We start from the raw sequence: 21,973 nt of genomic DNA on the forward strand, positions 1-21,973 counted from the left end.
GTAGCCTCTACTCCCCTTCTGTGCTAGCCCACTTCCATGGCTCGGCTGGGTACAAGTGGGAGCTGCTCACACCCCCTGGGATGCAGTGGAGGAGGACAGGGCTCAGACTTTTTTCCTCCACTTATTTATTGTGGGATGCAAGTTTTTTGCAGCCTGGTTTTAAAGGGATGCTGCCAGGTGGGACGAGCAGCCGGGGGTGCAGTCTTCGCGAGCCCTGAGACAGGTATGTTGCAGAATCAGCTCTGCTCATTGTATAAAACGGGGGGGGGGGGGGGGGGGGGGCGGGAAAAATCTGATTTTCATTGCTAACATCCTCACCTTGAATGGGAGTTGTTAATGTTGGAATTTCTGGCTGATTTGGGTCTCTGCTGTCCCATGGGGCCCGGCTGGTGTGCAGGGCCACCCCGGAGAGCCAAAATCCCCCTGCAGGTACCAGGGTGGGTGCTTGGGGCTCTGTGAGTCCAGGGCAACGCTGTCACTGCCTGCGCTCCCACGGCCCCAAAGAGACCAAAGTGTGCAGATTTATTAGTTCTCCCTCTTCACGCTCAAACAATTTTCCTTACTGCCGTTGAAATCACATAGGCATAAGGACTATGGATGGCATCTGTCCAACCTTTTATTGCTAGGAGAAAAATAACTGCTTTTCAAAGATTTGCCCAAAAGCATCTCAGCGCTCGGTGCTACGAACAGAGCAGCTGCTCGGCTCCCTCCCTCCCCACGCTTTAGATACCTGCGGCACTGGGTGCGAGGAAAAGAGCTGAAGGTCAGCAAGGGCTGGGCAGGACCCTTCAGTGGGGCATCCCCAGGGATGGGGAGCAGGGTGGGGGGCCGTCCCGCTGCCATCCGGCTCCAGAGCCATGTATAAGCATGCACACATATATGTGTGTATATATTTTTATGTGTTCTCTCTATATATACACATATATATGTCTGTATACATCCTCCATGCATGGGAAACCATGCTCCCAGGAAAGATGGTGCACACACAGGGGGTGTGTATGTGTGTACATGTATGTGTTTGTGTATCAATGTGTATTTATGTGTACATGCATGCATAAATATATATATGTGTGTGTGGTGTGTGTATATATATATAAAAAAATAAAATCAGTGTGTGTGTGCTTGAGAGAGAAGGAACATCTTCAGCTTTGGGAAGCCGTGGTCACAGGGGACACTGTGCACCAGCTGGGACCAGTGTGGGTGTGTATATACAAATATGTGTGGATATATACAAATATGTGTATGTATACATGTGTCTGTATATGCTTAAATATGTGTATATATTGAAAAAGTGTGTCTGTATGTATGTTTAGGCATATATATGTGTGCACATGTATGTGTGTGTAGATATATACAGATATATATATTTCTATACTGTCCCTGTATACACACCCGTGCCCAGCAGTGTCCCAGGGCCCAGAGCTGCAGCCGTCACCCACCGGTACCCAGTGCCTGTCCCCGGCTGAGGTGTGGGGCCGTTCCTCGGTGTGGCAGCCGCCTCACGGGAGGGAAAACTGCATTTTTATTGCCATTCAGTCAAAACACTCCAGGAACAAAATTCCCATTCCCCACCACGGGCTGCTTCTGACTGAAACCGGGCATCAAAGCATCAGTGCTTCTTTGTCTGTGGGTTAAAATGTAAAGAGGGTTTGCAGCTACTGAGGAGAGCTTGGTTAAAAGCTACTTACACCGACAGCTTTCATCAATTTATGACTCCAAACAGCACAGACAAAGCAGTTGAGCTGCTCTGCACGGGTACTTGGGTTCACAAGCGGTAAAACGAGCTCTCCTAACCTGCCCAGTCTACCCGCATCGACAAGCGGCTCTCACCAGTATCAGAAAAACTCAGAAATGAATTCTGCACCCTGACATATCCTGAAGAGAGCGGCGCAGTCCCAGCCAGGGCCTGACCCGGCAAACCCTGCTGTGAGCGCAGCGGGGAGCAGAGCAAACAGCGTGCAATCCCTGCCAAAGACAAAACTGGGGTCCTGTCATTTGAAAAAAAAAAAAAAAAAAAAAAAGTGACCCGTTTTCAAATGACAGGTTTTCTTTACTCGGCTGAGCACTCTCCCCTGCTTGCTGCTGCTCTGGGGTAGAGCTGAGCGGTGTTTGCCTCCGCAGATGCAGAAGCCTATGGAATAAGCAAAAAACTCAGCTTTTCTCACAGCTACACGATGCTGGGAGCACCCAGGGCTCTCAGCACCACCCAAGGACCACGGCTGAAGCGTAGCTGACCCAAAAACAAGCACGTGAAATGCCAGCTGCAGCTCCCTGCGTGTGCGTGGCGCTGCCCTTCTGCCAGGGCTCACCTCCCCAAGCGCATCCCTCCGGCCAGAGGGACCGAGACTCCGGATCTGCCAAGGGTTTGCATCCCACCGAGCGTGGGCTGGCCTCGGGAAGGTATATTTTTAAAAGCCAGTCTGCTCTCCAACAGCAGCAATCTGTGCTGAGCCAGCTCTATAAATAACAGACCACCACCTACGGGCACACACACGCCTTGGCCCTGGCAGGGGGGATGTCACACCGCTCCCTTTTCCCAGTGGAAGAAGCACCTGTGGGGTTCACACAGATTTTTATCAAGAGCTTTAAATAACTCCCACAAAAAGAGCAAGCGCACTCTTTCAGCTTTTAATGCTTGAAAAAGGAATTTCCAGACTAAGGAGAGGGAAGGTCCTGGGACAGCAAGAGCCGTGATGGACTTTGCTGCGTCCGCAGGCGTGCAGAAACAGGCACCCACTTTTTTTTTTTTTTTTTTTTTCCCCCCTATAGTTTGGCCAAGAGCTTTTACTGCCGCAGCAAAGGCAGCAGAACAGCACATCCATGACGCCACCTTCCTGGGCTGCAGACAAGCAGAAACCCGTCATCTTCCCCAGGAACCGGGACAAAGACCAGGGACCACACCTGAGAGCAGAGCGGCTTTAGCATGAGCTGCTCCTTCTGTAGCACAGACCTTCCCCTCTTTTTATAAAAAGTGCTTTGCAATCTACTGTCAGGAAGTTTTATTGCTGCTTCTGGGTAACAGCATCCTCTCTCTTCAGGTCTTCAAATACTGAAATCATCCCAGGAACAGAATGAACAAAGCAGAACGTCAGCAAATATCCTGCAATGGAGCCAAAAGCGGGAAAGGATCAGGACAAAGCTACAGGAAGGGAAGAAGCAGCAGCTTTTCCACACGAGCATTTGGTGTAACATTTTTTTCTTATTAAAAAAGCAGAATTGTGGGAGGAGCAGCTTTCTTCACCTTATTATTATCTACAGATATTTCAAGCATGCACGTTTGTTCCAGGAACGGTTTTATACAGGTATTGCACAAGAACACAACACTTAGATTATTCCACAGCAGAAACAGGTCCTGAGAAATAAAAATACAGTGCAAGGAAATACTGTCTTAATCGATGATACAGCAACTCAAAATGATGTCCAATCCAGAACGCAGCAAGCAGCCCGAGTCGCTGCGGGTGTTCAGCCCTCTCCCCTTTCCCCACACTCTCCCAAGTCAGGGAGTCAAGTCAAGTCAAGGACCACTGACTCATTTTTAACTATAGGCACATCACAAATTATAAGTGTGGAAGCGTAAAAAGGGACAGCAAGGCCTCAGAGTTCTGTTTGAAGCATGCGGCACAGTGTCACAGAAGACTTTTTTTCTGTAACACGTACACATCAATTCATAAACTGGTTAATTTTAACTGAGTCGGCTACAGCAACTTTACCAGCTAAATAATAATCATCTGGTATGTGGCCTCAAGTTGTTGGAATTTCAGGTTCAAAGCTTTAGCAGTAACGGACACAATCCCAAAATGGGAGACTAAAAGCATTCCCCAGCTCTCGCAATTAGCAACAGCGACTTCAACAGGTTGGGGGTTTTTTTTGCATTTCCAACAGCCAGGCTAAAAATCACCACTGCAAATTCTCAGCAAAATACAGAACTGCAGCTTTCCTGAGGACCTCAGGTGAATACACCTCAGCACACAGGAGGAAGACATTTAGGGTAACAATTTACAGAAACACTGCTACCCCCCCAACCGTTTGATAACATCCACTTGCTGCATTAAGGCTGAATTTGGCTTTGCCATTTTGCCTGAAGTTTGGTTGCAAGAGTCATGGTTTTTAAGTGCAGTAGTCCAACCTACCTGAGATACAAGTGACAGACACATTTTTTCACTTCAGGCGCTAGTTTCTAGCAGGGTAAAGTTTGCAGCTTAGAAGACACAGTATTTCGAAAGCTTTTCCCTTGAAGGAGACACAACAGCCAGCGCTGACGGCACCATAGAGTCTAAGCAGCGCTATTCTGCTTGGCACTAGACACAAATTAAGAGTTACAAGCTAATTCCACATTCAATGTTTATTTATTTGTAATACAAATAGAAACGTGTGCCCAAATCTCGCCTTAAAGTTCTATCCAGATTGTTTAAAAAAAACCTACAGAACATTCTTTCATCATCTGACAGTTAAAAAGCTGCATTTAAAATAAACAGAGTTTTCAGTAGCCTGTCAAAACAAGTGACATTTTACTGTCGGAGTATCTGCAACTTCTACCAAGGAGAAGTACTTTCTCAAGCAACAGCGGTATTATACAATCAGTTGCTTATCATAAAAGATCTTATGATAGGACAATTTTTTAAAAATCAGGTTTCATAGAGATTTTCATAATGAAAGGAGTAAAAATCATGAAAAATCCTCAAGTCCAATTCAGGGAGGCACAGACTCCATGCTTATTGGAAAAGCCAGTTTCTAGCAGTTTCAAGGAAGACTCTCTTTGGCAACAGACTACTCCGTTAGGAAGATACAGCATTTTGAATCCAAGAGTGCAGTTTTACATACTTTGAGTCAAAAAGGTGCACGTTGATCATTGAAACAACAAAAAACAAGTCAAAAGCATTCTGAAATGTTGGGACACACACAAACACAAATACCCTATAAATTTTCTAGGTATCCATGCATGATCTTTATATATGAGCAACTTAGCTACGTAAAAAGAAACCATGACTTCGGTTCATTTCGGTCAATGTGCAAGTTCCTTTTTCAAAAGTTATTCAATACTTACTGTAGTAGTGTAAATGAAGAGCTTGATACTTCAACTCTTACCAGATGAACATATCATAGCTGAATTTAAACCTGTATTTCCTAACAGAGCATTCCATACGTCTGTAGCTGTTGATAACTGCTGTTCAAAATTTAATTAAAAAAAATTAAAATTTAAAATGTTACCAACATCTTCAGCATTAACTAAAAGGCATAAAAAGATGGTGAGGTATGAGAGCAATGGACTGCTCTGTATGTTGAGATTTCACCTTGAACCAACTACCACATAATTTCCAATTTTTCTTTCCCACCTCACTCCAAAAAGTTTTTAAAATTTGCAAAGCTACTGCCTCAGTAGCACGGCGACACCGGCTTTCAGAGGCACCTTTGTAAATAACTACCTAAAGCATTCGGCTGCAAATCATAAGTGGAGATGTGCATTGGCAAGAAAACATTCTGCACAGGTTACGTTGGGATTCTTTCCACTTCGTTTACAAAAGCAAGAGATAACGAAGCAATTCTTTTAATCAAAAGAAATGACCAAAATCTCAAACATCAGATCTGACTACAGGAAAACGATGTGGCTTTTTTTTTTTTTAAACCCCCTCCCCCGCCCCAAGATCTGCACAAGAACTGAGGCTGCAGACTGAATCGAGAGGAACCCAAACCCAAAAGAACAGAGAAAAACAAATCCATGTATACATTATGCATTCTGCTGTCTGCAATTGATGTCATCCCGGGATAGCACCACCATGAAAAGATTTTACGTAGCCTAGTGAAACTTCACAAATTCTTCCAGAGTTCTGGGGATCTGGTTTTGGTAGCTGATGTTATAGATCCGTACTGCTCGGGCAGCCAGGCACTTGAGACTCAGCTTCATTTGAGTTTTAAGGAGTATTTCAGACACCCCTGTTGTACTTTTGTCAAGAGGGGTTTTCTTCTGCTTATTCGTCATGTCTGTATGAGCACCAGCCTCCACCAGGCTAATGATGATGGAATGCAACGTCAAGAAGTCACTGATGGGCCTGTGGTACTGGACAATGATGTGGAGCGGACTATTCCCTTCGTTGTCCACGGCGTTCACGTCAGCACCACAATCTAGCAAGAGTTTTGTGACCAGCGCGTTAGGAAAGCTGCAGACGTCATTGGTGTGGAAGTCATCCACCGGTGTGCTGGAGTTGACAGCGTGGTGCAGCAAACTAGAGCCATCCCGAGTTCTGGGATCGAGGTGAATCAGGTTATAAATCTGCTTGTTGATTCGCGACTGATCCTCTTCACTGCACTGGGTCTTGGTAGAGATGCAGACTAAGTAGAGAAAGGTGAAAATGTTGCATTCATAGTTGTCCATGGCTGTGTGGATGTCAGAGTCCTGGGTGGTTTTGATCCGAGACATGCCTTGTTCGATTTCCAAGACGCTGCACCTCAGAACGCTCTCGATGTCCTTGGCTTTAACAGGCTCGTTTAAGTGTATCATCTGAGAAAAGACTTGGGCAAACCTCAGGAGGTCCTTATGAGTGTTCCTGTTGCCTTTCTGCCGGAGGTGCAACGCATGGAGCCATAGCTTGATACACTGTTCAAACTCCATGTTATCTGCATAAACAGCCCCACGGTAAATAATGGGGTGAGAAACATCGATGTTGTCCGAGCCCAGAATTCTTTCCCGCACAATGAGGCCTTCCATGTGAAGGGCATCTCTGTCCTGCCTAATAGACTCTAATTCCTGAGGAGTCCTGCATTCAGTCCTGTTCCCATAAGCTTCTATTTGTGGAAGAACTTCTTTTTCAATTATATTCTCGCTGTCTCGGTACCTCTCCAGCATCGCTAAATATAAATAGTGGTAAGTCTTCATTATATCATAGTTTTCTCTGTCATTTGCAAACGAGGCACCCAGAAGTTCCAGCGCTTCAATCCGGCTCCTCCTGTCACAGTCGGCGTGAGCGAGCAGCAGCTCCACCACGTCGGCTTTGCAGCTCTCGGCCGCAACCTTCAGCGGAGTCATCCCGTGGCCGTTGACCATCATCGCCGCCTTCCACTTGACCAGCTCCCTCACAATTTCCAAGTGGCCGGCTTCGGCCGCGAAGTGCAGCGCCGTGGCACCGCAGTGGGCTTTGGCGTTGGGATCGGCATGCTGCTCCAGGAGGTACCTCACCACGTCCGTGTGCCCTTTGTAAGCCGCGATCATAAGGCAAGTGTTGTCGTACTTGTTGGCGATGCTGATGTTGGCGTTGTTTTCTACCAGGTATTTCACAATGTCCAGCCTGCCATCGAAACACGCAGCCCTCAGGGGAGTCGAATTGGTCACCGTCGTGTGATTCACGTTGGCGCCGTGACTCACCAGCAATTTGACTACTTCAAAGTGGCCGGCTCCTGCCGCACACCACAGAGCCGTGGCTCCATCGATGACAAAGCTGCAAACGCAACGACACGGACAAGCAGTTAAACCGACGCTCCTTCAAAAACATTTTACAGACAGCCGAGCAGTACGCAACAGGCACGTACATACCCAGCCATTAAGAGACATTTTATAGCTATTTTTGTACTTGAAGGGACTCACCGGGATAGGCAGGGTAAAAAAGAATAAGAGACTTATCAAGCACACAGACCTCCTGAAAGAAGAAGCGTTGGAAGCTGAAACTTCAAAGCAGCCAGGGGATTTAGCCACATTTTGCACTAGGACTCCCCAGGCTGCTTTGAAGATCCTACCTGCAAGCTCCAGCCCTCAGCCTACAGAGGTCTCGGGAAGAAGAGTTGCAAGATTTACCGCACCTTTGATGCCTTGTGCCAGAAACTGACACATTAAAGAAAGAGAGAAAACTTAAAATTGACATATTGACACAAAAAAACAAACTCAGACATGAATTGCAGTTCACACCGGCCCTGGCAGCTTAAGAATTTCGTACCACTTCACTTGTTCTCCCTCCCTGAGCTGCAAAACTGCCACCGCTTCCGCTGTGCCGATACCTCTTGTTCGAGAGCCCGCGCTGTAAACCAGACCAGCAGTCTGGTTACAACAAATGGAACTCCAGGAACAAAATAAAATTTAAAAAAGCAGAAGTTCTTCTGAGCTGTACTGTTTCAGACATCTGTTTTACATCACAGCCTTGTAGACAGCTTGCTGGCACTCGTAAATGAGGGGACAGTTAACTTCAGCAAAGCATCACAGTTTCTTAAGCTGTTTTCATTCCCAAATCCAGCACGGTGTGTAACTACAAAGACAAAGCCTGATGTCTTTTCCATTCCCCTGATTTTTGAAGTAGCACTTAAATGTAGAAACAGGTGGCGTTCACACCGCAGTTAATGCACACTCAAGGCGCATCCCAAATCACAAAGGAGAGACATATATTTCCATGCGTCCAGTCACGTTTCCCAAAGTTAAAATATCATAAGACACTGACTTAACTTTAACAGTGATTTTTATAATTTTATGAAGCTCTCATGTAGCTCAACAGGAATAGTTGTGTGGCTGTTTGTAAATTCAACACCTCCAGACAACACTTTAAGAGCTCTGGCACGCAGAAATGTCTACACCTTTCATTCACATTAATAAGTTCCCTATACTGTAAATAATCACATTAAAACACTTCTATATTAAAACAGGTGGAAAGTCAGGGCCTAGGATTTGTTAATGAACACGAGGTGATTTTTTGGTACACTACAGGTATGTATTTACAGCTGCTGTGCCACCTTATCTCAAGAAGAACGACAATAACGCCAGGATCACATGCCTCCTCTCCTCACCAGGCTGCCACTGTGCCCATTGTGCCTCAGACAACACCTCCTTTAATCTGTAGCAGGCAGAGGCTCTGGCAAGCAGATCACCATCCCATCCCAGCACAGCACAAGAAACGAGAAAATTCAGCAGCAGAGGGAGGCTGACAGCCCTTCCTATCACTTTCTGTCAACAGAGGCCCTTCCTTTCACTGAATTTGGGGCAGACCTCACCCAAAGTATTCTGAACCAGTTTTTGCTTCTGAAAAAAAGGGTTGGATGAAAGAAAAAAAAACCAAACCACACAGGGAAGCCAGTTCCTCCCCCTTCATTCAGCATGTAAGAACCAAGCCAGCCTTTCCCTGAGCCAGGTGGAGCTGCACAGGCATAACTCCAGCTCATCAAGTAGGAGCCAGATGAAAGATATCAGCAGGGACTCATTATGATCCCTCTCGCTCAGTATCTGATGTGAGCTCTCCTCTCTGTGCTAGCCACCTGCAAAACCTGAAGCTGTTCAAAAGACCAATCTACCTTCACGATTAGTCAGCTTTATGTTTAAGACTGACATACGGGCAAGAACTTGATGAGCACTGTGGGAGATTTTAAAAACAACATTTCTCCTTCCTTCTGCCATGGCAGCACACTGCCCGGGGACCTGGACATATCCCAGCCAGGCTTCTCCCCAAACTGCTGCCCCAGCCTGGTACCCCCTTCCCTCCCTTTCTTCCCTTCCCATCCTAAAATGTCACTTTTCACTCCTGGCCATCCCATATGATGGGGGATGTTCCTCAGGACGTCTGGGCTGGACGGACACTGAAAAACCCTCAATTTGAGTAAATAACGGCCTGGCTCCCGGTGTGGAGGTACCACCCTACCCTGACCCGTTCCCTGCCATTACCTACAGCAGCAACATCACAGAAAAGGCCGTTCTGGCACAGCGAATATTATTCCAGGTGGGGGATGTCGGAAGGGCAAAAGCCTTTGTGGCTCATAAAGCATCAGGTGGGGGGATCTCACACAGCAAAGGCATTTTTGCGGCTACCAAAGCAACTTTCCCAACGCCAGCCGGGTGAGCAGCGGAGCGCCCCGAGCCCCGTAACGCTGTGCCGACACCAGTTTCTGGCCGGGCCTGGTGTACGTACCCGTCAAAGCGGACCGTGCCGGTCTGCTGGGTCTGCACGCGGTAGTGCTCGAGGAGCAGGCGGACCACCTTGGTGTGGCCGTTGCGGGCGGCGATGATGAGCGGGGTGGAGCGCTGCCCGCCGTGCTGGCTGACGTAGCCCAGCAGGTACTTGATGTCACTCTCGGAGCGGTTGAGGAGCAGCGCGGCCAAGGTCAGCACTCGCCCCTCGCTCGCCGCCTTGTACACGTACCCGGCCAGGCCCTCCATCGCCGCCTCCTCCTCCTCACGACTTCGGCCTCGACGACCGGGACGGCCCCGCTCGGGCCTACCGGCCTGCCCCGCCGCCGGGGCGGCCTCTCCCTCCGCCTCCTCCTCCGTCCTGCCTCGGTGCCCGGCGGGGGGCACATGCGGCCCCCTCGGGGCCAGCTGCCCCCCGGGCCCGGCCAGCCCCTGCGGGCCGGCGGCGAGACGGGGCAGCCCCAGCGCCCACGGCCGCCTCACCCGCCCCACGAGCCCCCGGGGCCGCGGCCCATCCCCGGCGCCGCCGCGGCGGACGCGAACCCGCGGCCCAACCCGCCGGTCCCGCCCTACGGGGGTGCGGGGGGGGGTGCGGAGAACGGCAGCGCAGGGACCGGGCCCGGCGCCGCGCGCGCGGGGCACCGCTACGGGTCGCCGGAAGGGCCCTGCCGGGCGCGCGGCGGGCACGGGCCTGGGCCGCGGCTCCGCCCCCCGCCGCCGACTCCGGAAGCGCAACGGGAAGCTCCGCCCCCTCTGTCCCGATTCCCCCCCGGAAACCGGCGGCAGCGCACGAACGTTCCGGGCCGCGGCCGGCACACGAGCCCGGCAGGGTGTGAGGTCGCCGCCGCTTCCCTGGTGCTGTCCGCCCGCCCCCCGGGGCCGCAGGGCCCGCTGGCCGGCCGGAGGCTGCACGGCCTCCCCTGGCCTTCCCTGCTCCAGTGGCCTGGCACCGGGCCAGGCCCACCCGGCTCTGCTTCGGTTGGGTTGGGTTGGGCTGGGCTGGGCTGGGTTGGGTTCAGTTGGGCTGTGTTGGTTGGGTTGGGTTCAGCTGGGCTGGGTCCAGTGAAGTCAGATTGGGTTGGGTTCAGTTGGGCCGGGTTGGGTAAGGTCTCGTTCAGCTGGATTGGGTTGGTTGGGTTAAATTGGGCTGGGTTGGGTTGGGTTGGGTTGGGTCTGGTTCAGCTAGATTGGGTTGGTTGGGTTCAGTTGGGCTGGGTTGGGTTCAGCTGAGCTGAGTTGGGTTGTGTCTCGTTCAGCTGGATTGGGTTGGTTGGGTTAGGTTGGATTGAGTTGGGTTCAGTTGGGCTGGGTTCATTGGGTTGGATTGGATCTGGTTCAGTTGGATTGGATTGGGTTTGGCTGGGCTGAGTTGGTTGGGTTAGGTTGGGTTGGGTTCAGCTGGGCCGGGTTGGATCAGGTCTGGTTCAGCTGGATTGGGTTGGTTGGGTTAGGGTGGGTTGGGTCTGGTTCAGTTGGATTGGGTTGGTTGGGTTAGGTTGATCTGGGTTGGGTTCAGTTGGACTGGGTTGTCTTGAGTCTGGTTCAGCTGGATTGGGTTGGTTGGATTCAGTTGGGCTGGGTTGGGTTGGGTTCAGTTGGGCTAGGTTCATTGGGTTGGGTTGGGTTGGGTCTGGTTCAGCTGGATTGGGTTGGTTGGGTTCAGCTGAGCTGGGTTTGGTTTTCTTTGGTTCAGTTTGTTGGGTTTTTTTTTAAAGAAGGCACCAGCAGCTTCCATCACCTCGACCATGCCTCCACCCCAACAATCTTGTCGTGCCCAATCCCAGCACATGCAGGCACTTCATCTTAACTCAGGGACGCCATTACCAGCCTCGCTGCACACGTATCACCTTAACCGAGAGCTAAATTTCCCCCCCCGGCCTGGCTGCCTCTGCTTTCCTCTGCACAGATCATCTCCCAGCGACCTCCAGGAGTTGCCCCACGCTGCGACCGCTTACACGCGTTCTGATAAATGCTGCGCTAAGTAATGCGATACGCGCCCTGCGCCGCTGTCTGCTGTGCGCCATTGTTCTGAAGGGGATACGGTATCGGCCCTATTAATAGTTAATTTAAAATCGTGCAACCGGAGCCGCGGCTCTTTGTGGAAAGTTTCGCGCGGGCCGGCATGTGCATTATGGATGGGAGCAGCAGCCTGGCAGCGTGGCCGCCGTCGCCGAGAGGAGCCCCGGGGAGGCGAGAGGGAAGCGAGTCAGGCCGCGGTCAGCTCCGCTGTGTTCAGTCAAGGAAGATCAGCTTTTAACAGCCACCTAGGCGTGTAAGGTACGGCGTGACAAGCTGGGTTCATGGTAAGTTTAAGTGGAACCTGTCTCCATTACCTCAACAATCTCCTCCACTTTGCAAGAGTTTTTCTTTTTTTCGGAGCCTCCTCAGCTTTGCGGGGTCCAGCTCGCTGCGGCCTGGACCACGATTCCTCAGCAGAAAGCTTTGACTCACCTTCGTTATTCTCCCCAATTACCACCTGGGCGGTTGGACACGGAGAGACCAACATGGCAGCGTAGTTACTGCAGAGCTCCCGGCTCGAGGCCGATTCTGAGCTCAGCGTCGGGTTCCAGGAGCTACCCAGGAGCAGAAGCCAAAAGGTTTTGGTGCCTCAAACCACCTTAAATTCCCATTTCCCCTGACCAGCAAAGCTGTGTCTCCACTTGAGGAGCTCGGCTTGTTCCCAGTGCAGGTGCATCTCCCGATTTAGACCCCAGGAGGTGCAAATTAAGTCGCAGGGGGTGTGGATCCTTCCCTGCCTCACACTTTTACCGCCCCGAAGTTGTCCCAGCCCAATGGCAAAACGGGGGAGAGGGAACAGGGCACAGCCCCCGCGTCTCCCGACCCCTCGGAGCACCAGCATCCGTTTGGGTGCGGAACATGAGGGATTTCGCTCCAGGGTGACAAGAGACGAGCCTGGCCACAAGCACCGATTCTTGTGGCGAGAAGCCAGATGGTTGGCAGAGCCCGGCTGTGCGCCAGCACCTGGTTTCCATTAAACCTCGCGCTTAAAACGACGCAGTGATTTCCGTCTGGTTCTCTGCCGGCCTCTGCCCACCGCCCAGTCGTGTGGTCTCGGCCTGGTGAGGGCTCACGCCGGGACACGTGGCAGGACATGAGGGCCCAGAACTTTTCAGGGGAAGAGCAATTCAGGCGTTAAATGTCGTCCTGCTCCTTTTCGTCTAGTTTTAAAAACAGCGAAGGTGCTTTGGAGAGGGAAGGGAAATGAAATCCGCTGCCTGGACTTTGTATGGGGAGGGGAAGGCTGGGCTGCGCTGGGCCGGGCTGTGAGCCGAGCCTACCGAGCCGTGCCATGCCGAGCCGTGCCGGGCCATGCTGTGCCACCCCCGCCCCGCCGTTCCCCCCCACCCGCCCAGGTCGGGGCGGTCTCGGGGCCACCGGCCGCGCAGCCGCGGCTCGTCCCCCGCCGCCGAGGCGGGGCCTGGGCGGAGCCGCGCCGGGCCGGGCTGAGCGGGGCCGGGACCAGCCGGGCCGGGCCCAGCCGGGCACATGCAGGGCGCGGCGCGGAAGCGGCCGTTCCCGGCGGCGGCTCCGGGCTCCCCGCAGCCCGCCGGGCCGCTCTACGCGGGCAGGTGAGCGGTGGGACCGGGGGGCGGGCATGGGAACGGGACACCCCCCCTCCCCTTCCCCGGGGGTCCCCAACCCGGCTCATCCAGCTCCCCCGGGATCCCCCAGCCCCACCACCCCGTCCAGGATGCTGCGGTTGGCCGGGGTATCCCGGAGGGTCCCCCCCGCTCGGCCAGGGCCCGGCTTACCTGGGTCACCCCATCTGGTCCCGGCTCACCCAGAGCACCCCGGCTTGTCCAGGGTAGCACCATCCTCATCCTCCATCCACCGGGTTTGGACCGTGGGCTTAGGGAGCGCAAGTCGTGGCTGATCCAGCTGAGGCTGTTCTGGTCCTGGCACCACAGGAGAGCGATCTGGCCACTGCTCCCGTAGGCAGGTGAAGGTCCGGTGGTGCCGGAGGGTTGTTTGATGGAAAGACTTCGGCGGGGTTGGATCAGGCCTTGCTCTGCCGAGGAGGAGGAGGAGGATCTCCAGAATGGGAGATGAAGGTGTTCGTGCGTCCAGAGCATCCCCATGCTCGAGTACCACCAGGCATCCAGGCGTTTTTAGCGTTCGGCAGAAGTGCCATGGGAGTTGAATTTTGCTTTGTCATGCAAAAGTTAAAAATAGGTGCACTTAATTCAGCACTTAAGCTTTTCATCCTGCTTTTATGCTCACTTCTCAGCCAGGAAGAACCTTCTTACGGGGACATGGTGTTTTTTGTTAATAACATTTTGCCTTTCTGTACTGCCTCCTCCTCTCTTCGGCCTCTCAACATTGTTGTTATTCCACAGATCCCAAAGCCCGGAGCCACGCCAGCAGCCAGGGAAGCAGAGGTTTTGGGTGGGAATGCAGACCCAGAGTCTGCTCCCTGCCTCCTCAAAAACCTGTTACATGACCTAAGGCTGACGCTGTCACTTCTGTCACCTCTAGGCATGGAACCGTCAAGAACGAGGACACCTTCAAGACCTCCCCGTTTCATTTTGACCTGTGGTTCTACTTCACTCTGCAGAACTGGGTGCTGGACTTCGGGCGTCCCATTGCGATGGTGAGTGTGGCAGAGGCAGGCCCACTGCTTTGCTTGCAATCAACTTCTTTAGGGTGGGGGGTAGAGCTGTGGTGGTCCCCTGTAGACCCATGGGCTGTTTTCTACACCAAAGGGACGCCCTTGAGGAGCCGCCCTTGAGATGATGACCGCTGCAATGTACTGGAGTAACTGGTACCGAGCGTGTTGCTCCAGGCACGGGGAAGGTATCTGAGAAGCTCGTTCCATGTATCTATCCCACAACTTTATGTTTTCATAACAAAAGTTCCCTGGAGATGTTCCTACTTCTCCTCCCGGTACCTTGCCTGTATCTCCAGAGCTCGGGACTCCTGCTCTACACATAGCGCGGGGCAGAAGCGGCCGTTACCCTCAAATATATTTTTTTATCGCTGGCTTCTGCACGTGGCAGAGGGTTAACGGAGATCCGCTGCTGCAGGGCTCTTGCTCGCTTGCTTGGCCACACAACTTGACGGCCTCAGCTTTGGGCAGCACTGCAGGAGCGAGCGGCTGAGGTGTAACTACACCCTGCATTTAGCACCCGCCTCCAGATTGCGCTCTTAGGGGTGCTTACTGCAGGGAGAGCTGCCCGACGTCGTCACTAACAGCTACGTGAAGGCAAGCTGACAATTAGCAAGCAGCAGCGCTCCAAAGCAAGGATTTTCTCTCTCCCCGTCTTTCAGCCAGTGACCGGGCCGTAATCGCGAGCTGGGTGGTGAGCATAGACTGATGTGCTTTTCTCCCCCACTTCCTCAGATAATTCTACCTTTGGAGTGGTTTCCTCTAAACAAACCGAGCGCTGGAGATTATTTCCACATGGCTTACAATGTTATCACGCCATTTCTTCTGCTAAAGGTAAACCTCAAGGTGCAGGTGTTCTATTTTTGTTTTAATAGTACCGGTTGTAAAAACAGGGTAAACAATACAGTTTTGTAAAGGCTTGGTAGGAATTGGTTGAACGAACATTGGTTATTCACAAACTCCTGCGAGTGAGGCAGCCCTACTCTGTGTTAGAGGTTTTCCTCTCCAGAAGGAATTTGTGAGGCCACCTTCTAAAGAGCAAAGCAGTGACCGTCTGAATACAACTCAATTTCCTGCATATCCAGAGCAAATCGCTTCCCCCAGGAACTCCAGATTCAGGAGGAGTCAGAGCCCTTCTCCCTGGCTGAAGCAAAGCATATTTTTCAGACAACATCCATCCGTGACTTAAAAGACCTTACGAGACAGCTGGAACTATAATAGACTTTCTAAATTGTTCAGAGCTTAAATACACTTGCTCTTTGACATTAGAATTGTATCTTTAGCTTGAATTTATCTTGCTTGAGCTGCCAGCTACTGGATTGTGTAAACCATTTATGAGGTTAAAGACTGTCGTATCATTAGAAATCTTCTTATATTAAATACTTAGCAGCCAGAAGACAGGAGAAAGCAATTATAAATATATTTTAACCTTCATTAGCTAGAAATTGAATTATGTCCTAAGAAGTAAATGACTCTCTCTTTCCTGGGTCTGTCTGGGAGATTTTAAATACCAGTGTGGCCAAAAAGGAATATTCAGGATCCAGTCCTTTTGGGGATGTGAAAGCTCTGGAGCTCAGTCTGACACAGCCGATTCCTGCTGTTGGGTTAAAGTTTGCTGTCTTGGACGTCTCTGGCTGCACAGCATGAAGGGTTGGTCCACAGAAAAAATCCACTTGCTATTCAGGGTGCGTTCCTTGTGCCCAGTGTGCCCTTGAAGGATGTGTCCCACCGTCCTTTCCCATCAGACAAGAGCTTTCCTGGACCTTTTGCTCTCCTCCCCCTTCAGACTCCTCTGACGTTCATACAGCAGTTACAGAGAAAGGGAAAGTTAAGCCTCAAAATTAAATACAAATAAGGAGCTTTTCACTGTTTATGAAGGGCTGCAAAGCTGATTTGGCAGCAGGGAGATGGGAAGCAAAGGTGGCCCCAGCTGATCCTCGGGCTGGGCTGACACGTCCCCCCTGACCCACTGTTCCTGAGCCCAGCTTGGCGTCCCCTCCAACGCCTGAACCGCTTGAGCTGGGATTTACGTCTTTCAAGGTCTTTCCTGCTTTGCAAGCGGAGTGGGGAGCTTCTTTCCAAAGAGAAGCTCCTGCTCCTCGGCCCCAGCTGGGCTTGCAGGGGCTCGCCCCAGGTTTTGAGAAACCCTGGATTCCCCGCCAGCCTCACGTGCCTCTACCCAGACCTAAGCAGACCCTGAGATGGTACAGGGAGAGCTCATCACTAAAGCTGGTGTTCAAAAGGTTGCCTCAACCGGTTTTACTGGCAATTAGGTATTTCTAGATACAGGTTTAAATGCAGCTTCCTCTTTAGAAGCAAATACACAGAGAGGTGAGTCTGATTCCGTTAGGAAGACAGAAAGAAAAAAAAAAAAAAACAACAAACAGTTCAACAAGAGTCCTTTGAAAATCATCCAGCAGAGAATTACAAAGGAGCAAGTGTTTCTTACCAGGGGAGTGAAGTGCGGGTGCTCAGCTGGAGTGCTGCTGGAGGCTCTCCCTGCCACTGGAGGGCACAGCCAGCCTTGCAGATCCGCTCAGCACAGCAGCTACAGAAAGCAGCTGCCTTTTTGTTTCTCATTCATCGTTTTTGATCGCATCTGGTGAAGAAACTGCTTCGAGTACTCTGTTGGAAGCACCCCATCACTGATTCGGTCTAAGCGTTGACTCAGGTTAAGGGGTGTTGCTTTGCAGAAGGGTTTAACAAGGGCAAAAAATGTGGTTTTATTGTTGCAAACATAAAGTGCGTACTCAAACCTGAAAGCTGCGTAGGCTGGTGGAAACGCTCCTGAGGTGCATTTAGGGAAGGCAGCAGGAATCAGGGAAGCTCGTTCTGGTGTGGTCACACCGCTTTCCCCAGGGGGGTGACTCTGTTTCCCCGGCAGGGTGCCAGCCACTGTGGGCAGCAGCTCACGCCTGCCATGGCAGCACAACCTGCAGCTTTCTGCAGGCCTCGTGCTTGGGTTTTTTGGATGATTTTTTGCACAGCACCATACAGTCGGCGAGGGCAGAACTTGTCGCGCGTCTCTGCGGGTACCTGTTCAACACGTCTCCGCGGTTTTAGCTCATCGAGAGATCCCCCAAGACCTTGCCAAGATCAATGGTCTATGTCAGCATCATCATGTTTGTCATGGGAGCCAGCATCCACCTGGTCGGAGACTCCGTAAACCACCGCCTGATTTTCAGTGGCTACCAGCACCATCTGTCTGTACGAGAGAACCCCATCATCAAGAACCTGAAACCAGAGACGCTGGTAAAGAGGCTATGTTTTATACAAGCACTTAAAAAAAATGTTAATTGCTTGTTCACATTTAATAGCACCCTGTTCCCTCTGCCCTTTTAAATCTCTTTTCATTGCATTGCAGATTGATTCCTTTGAGCTGCTCTACTACTACGATGAATATTTAGGTCATTCGATGTGGTAAGCGATTTGCAGTCTATCTAGTGGCCTCAGAACGTGGTACAAGGGCGGGCAGATCTCATCTGATTATAGCTTAGTATGTAAAAAAATGAAACGCAGCTGATGAGAGCCGGCTGGGAATAACGTTCTCGGAGCCAGCGTGATTACAGTGGATCTCTCCCCTGGAAAATCACCTGTTCCCCCTAGTTTTGTCTCTGTCTCGGGGATATTTCTGGGATGTAGCAGCTGTTTGACAGCTGTAGGGGCCTGAGGAACTGCTCCTCTGTTCTCGCCCCTCGCCCCCCTTCCATGGGATGCCCAGGTGAAGAGGCAGGTGACAGCACCGGCCCCTTGGCTGTCACCACCACTCACATTTTTGCTCCTTTGCAGGTTGACCCCAAAACCACCCGACACTGCCCAGTCTCTCCAGCCCTTTGCTCGCTCTTCTCTGTCACTGAGGGAGGGTTTGTTCGCGTAGCCAGACCGGTGCTGCCCCGGAGCAGAGGCCATTTGGCCATGGTGATCCAGGGAGCTCAGTTAGGGTCCGATTTCCGCGCTGTCACCCCAAGCCAAGCCTGGAAACGCTTGTTGCAGCTGGACAGTGGGTTTCATCCGGCCTGGCTGCCCTTGCTGGTGCCCCCAGGCAGCGGCAGGTCCCAGCAGCACCCATGGCCCCTGTCCTGCTGCTCTGTCTGCACCAAAGACCCCAGAAAGGACAGGCTGGTCCTTTATCCACTGCCAGGTAATCCTGAAATTGCTCAGAGCGGAGGGAAATTTCTCCCCCATAAGGCTTTTCCAGTTTATTTGCCATTTCTTGAGCGCTGTGAAGCAAGCAAATCCTGTTCTTTTAAATAAAAAAGGGCTCTGTTAGGTTGTTGAAATCCTGCTCCACATCCTGCTTTCCTGTGGTTCAGCTTTTAACACAACACAACGCTCTTACACAGCCTCTCAGAGCCTGGGAGTGTAACAAATGCAATTGTTCAGCAGAGCACTTGAGCCCAGCGGCTGACCTAATCAGTAAACTTGGGCTTTTCCTGCGAGAGCCCCCGAAGTCTCATTATCTGCAGGAGCCCTCGGTGCAGCCAGGACACACAATAGCCCTGCACCAGGCTCTGCCAGCCCTTCACCTGTCCTGTGGACGTGGCTGTCATCTTGTAGCAAGAGCTGTGACACTGGCAGAGAAACGATGCCCCAACTGGCACCGCAGGACCCCATGGAGCAGGACCATGCACCCCAGTTACCCGCTACTTCACCCGCCTCAGCACATGGGGCTGGAGCAGCCTGGGTGGCCTCACCAAATTAATTCACGGGCTCAGCACAGGTCTTATGAAGAGCGGCTGAGGGAACTGGGGGGGTTTAGTCTGGAGAAGAGGAGGCTGAGGGGAAACCTCATCGCCCTCCACAACTCCCTGAAAGGAGGGTGCAGAGAGGGGGGATGAGTCTCTTGAACAAAGGAACAAGCAACAGGACAAGAGGGAATGGCCTCAAGCTGCGCCAGGGCAGGGTTAGACTGGCTCTTAGGAAGTATTTCTTTCCAGAAGGGGTTGTTGGGCATTGGAATGGGCTGCCCAGGGCAGGGCTGGAGTCCCCATCCCTGGAGGGGTTTAAGAGTCGGGTTGACCCAGCGCTGAGGGATCTGGTGGAGATTAATGCTTGGACTGGATGATCTTCAAGGTCTTTACCAACCTAGAGGATTCTGTAATTACCTATGTGCATGGTTTGGATTTGGGGGGGGCTTAAACACGTTCCAGGGTCACATCACTGACTGGAGTTGTTTATGCTTGCAGGTATATTCCTTTTTTCCTGATACTGTTCATATATTTCACCGGCTGCTTCACCCCTGTTGAAGAGGAGAGCAGGATGCCAGTGGCTGCCTTGCTTCTGATGGGGCCCAGCAGCCTTTATTACTGGTAAGTGGCTTCTGACTGCTCTGGATGGGTGAGGGATGCAGAGGGAGCACCACAGGCAGCCCCGCAGCCTGCAGGCAGGGGTTCTCCATTCCACAGGGCAGCTTCTGCTATGCAGATCTGGAAAATCAAATGAAATCTGGTTGAAATTTGCAGCTGCTTTAGCCTTTGCAGGTTGGGACAACTTCAGGGTCACCCATCACCACTCCTGTCCCTGCTCGGGGTGTTTCTTCAACCACAGGCATGTTGTTACTGCTGGAGCTCCAGCTTCCAGCCTCCCTGGTACTCGCCACCTGTCCCCCCTCAAAGCTGCTGTTCGTGGCGCCGTTAGACAGTTCTGGATGATTTTGGGGTGGTCACGCAGCGCCTGCAGCATGCCCACCCGCTCTCCGCTCGTCGGGGGCAATGGGGAGGCTCTCGCCAGTTGTCCAGGCACGTTAACACAGAGCCCCAGCCGCCTGCATGACGCTCAGATGCTGCCTCCTCGGCTCACCCTGCGCGTCCAAATGGCCTTTTGAGAGAGGTCTTATTTATTTCCCATTTTCATTAGCCTCATCTTCCCAAACAGTTTCCCTGATGGCAGCCAAACAACTTTTCATTCATCTTCAGAGATTATGTTCTCCCTTGCCCGTGGCTTTACCCCCTGCTGAGATTGTTTTTATATAGTAAATTAATTTTTGATAGTCAAAATCATCAAGATGATTTGGTCAGTTCCCAGTTAGTCCGTTGCACTTCCTTTAAATACATCAGTGTGAATCTCTGCAGCTTGTGTGCTAGCGATTTCAGAACCAGGGAGTGTAATTCCTCCTTGTCCCTGCTAACACCCGTTCCAGGCTGGCCGCTGGGCAGGCAGTGGATTTTTGGACTAAAGGAGCACAACATCCATGGGTCGGAGCCAGAGTCTGGCTTTGGTTCTGCCTTTAATCATCCCATTCACAAATGGAGCCCAGCACCTTTCAAATCCCATAATGGGCACGTGTTTCTTTACCCCTTCTCTTAATGAAGCCCATAGCTCAGTTATTAAATTACTGATAAGAAATGTGAAAACAAATCACAGCTTAAAATCTGGCAGTAGAAAGCAGCACAGCTTTGTTTGGATACAGAGCAGGAAGAAGGGGGAGACGTTCACCCCAGGTGAAGCTGGAAGTGCTGCTGGCTCTCGGTGCTTTCTCCTGGGGGGCACTAACAGGTGTTTTTGCTTTGTAGGTATCTTGTGACGGAGGGTCAGATTTTCATCCTCTACATTTTCACTTTCTTTGCCATGATGGCTTTAGTGATGCACCAGAAACGCAAAGGACTCGTCCTGGACAGCAATGGGCTTTTTCTCTTCTACTCCTTCATCATAACGCTGGTCCTCATTGCTGTTTGGGTGGTTTGGTTGTGGAATGACAAAATTCTCAGGAAGAAGTACCCTGGCGTGATCTATATCCCTGAGCCATGGGCCTTTTACACCCTGCACATGAACAACCTCCACGCAGCAAAGGAAAGTTTATAAGTTTTGATATTTTAAAGTGATTTGAAGAAACAAACAAACAAAAAAATAAATCTAGTTTTTCTAATGTAGATGTATTTCAAATAAATTCCTGACCAACATTAGCTGCAAGAAGTATTGTATGTTCACTAGACCTAGGCTAGGGAGGGGGTGTTTAAACAAAAGGGGAAAATAGACTTTGCTTTAAAGCCAGGGCTGGGGCGTCTCCACTGGCTTTGCACCTGCCAGCCCTCACACATGCACAACATAATTCTGTGCTTGACTATTTTAGGTGCTTATGGGGCAGCACCAAACCCCTCCTGCCTCAGAGCAGGGGCACAGCAGCCCAGCCCCAGGCCGCTGCCGAAGCCCCATCCCACCACCACCACCCCGGAGAGCGTCCCAGCCTTTAACGGGAGCAGTTTTGCTGGGAAGTTAGTGTCTTGGCACAGAGAGATGGATCCACTTCTCCCACCCGAGAAAACACGCTGGGAAGGGGGTTAAGTCATCCCCTGTGCCCCCCGCCCCGGGGAGCCCTCCCAGGGTCCCGGCCATTGCGCTGGGGTTAAGCCCCCACTGCTGGGTGCAGGTGCGGGGCAGGAAGGGTCTGGCTGGTGGCAGAGGCAGAAGGGCCAATTCCCCACAAATGCAGCCCAAAAAGAGCATCAGGTGGGGGGGGTGAGCACCAGCCCCACTCG

General features: G+C 51.6%; 2 protein-coding genes across 4 annotated transcripts; one reads left to right on the top strand and one right to left on the bottom strand.

Annotated features, from left to right (window-relative positions):
- Positions 1-4,327: 4,327 nt before the first annotated feature.
- FEM1B (fem-1 homolog B) lies at positions 4,328-10,469 on the bottom strand. Of its 2 annotated transcripts, none has more exons than XM_074880338.1 (2): positions 10,104-10,469; positions 4,328-7,430 (listed from the first exon to the last, which is right to left on the bottom strand). In XM_074880338.1, exons 1-2 carry the CDS (start codon positions 10,118-10,120, stop codon positions 5,795-5,797), a joined length of 1,653 nt encoding a protein of 550 aa, XP_074736439.1. In that variant the 5' UTR covers positions 10,121-10,469; the 3' UTR covers positions 4,328-5,794. The 2 variants fall into 2 exon arrangements, with proteins under 2 accessions (XP_074736439.1, XP_074736438.1); XM_074880337.1 differs by having other exon boundaries at positions 9,873-10,457.
- A 2,842-nt stretch (positions 10,470-13,311) lies between these two features.
- On the top strand, positions 13,312-21,400 carry CLN6 (CLN6 transmembrane ER protein). Of its 2 annotated transcripts, XM_074880674.1 has the most exons (7): positions 13,312-13,461; positions 14,369-14,483; positions 15,234-15,332; positions 17,562-17,750; positions 17,863-17,918; positions 19,685-19,807; positions 21,011-21,400. In XM_074880674.1, exons 1-7 carry the CDS (start codon positions 13,379-13,381, stop codon positions 21,297-21,299), a joined length of 954 nt encoding a protein of 317 aa, XP_074736775.1. In that variant the 5' UTR covers positions 13,312-13,378; the 3' UTR covers positions 21,300-21,400. The 2 variants fall into 2 exon arrangements, with proteins under 2 accessions (XP_074736775.1, XP_074736776.1); XM_074880675.1 differs by lacking the exon at positions 17,562-17,750.
- Positions 21,401-21,973: the final 573 nt, after the last annotated feature.

This window comes from Strix uralensis, chromosome 11, assembly GCF_047716275.1.
Source record: "Strix uralensis isolate ZFMK-TIS-50842 chromosome 11, bStrUra1, whole genome shotgun sequence".
Classification (NCBI taxonomy): domain Eukaryota; kingdom Metazoa; phylum Chordata; class Aves; order Strigiformes; family Strigidae; genus Strix; species Strix uralensis.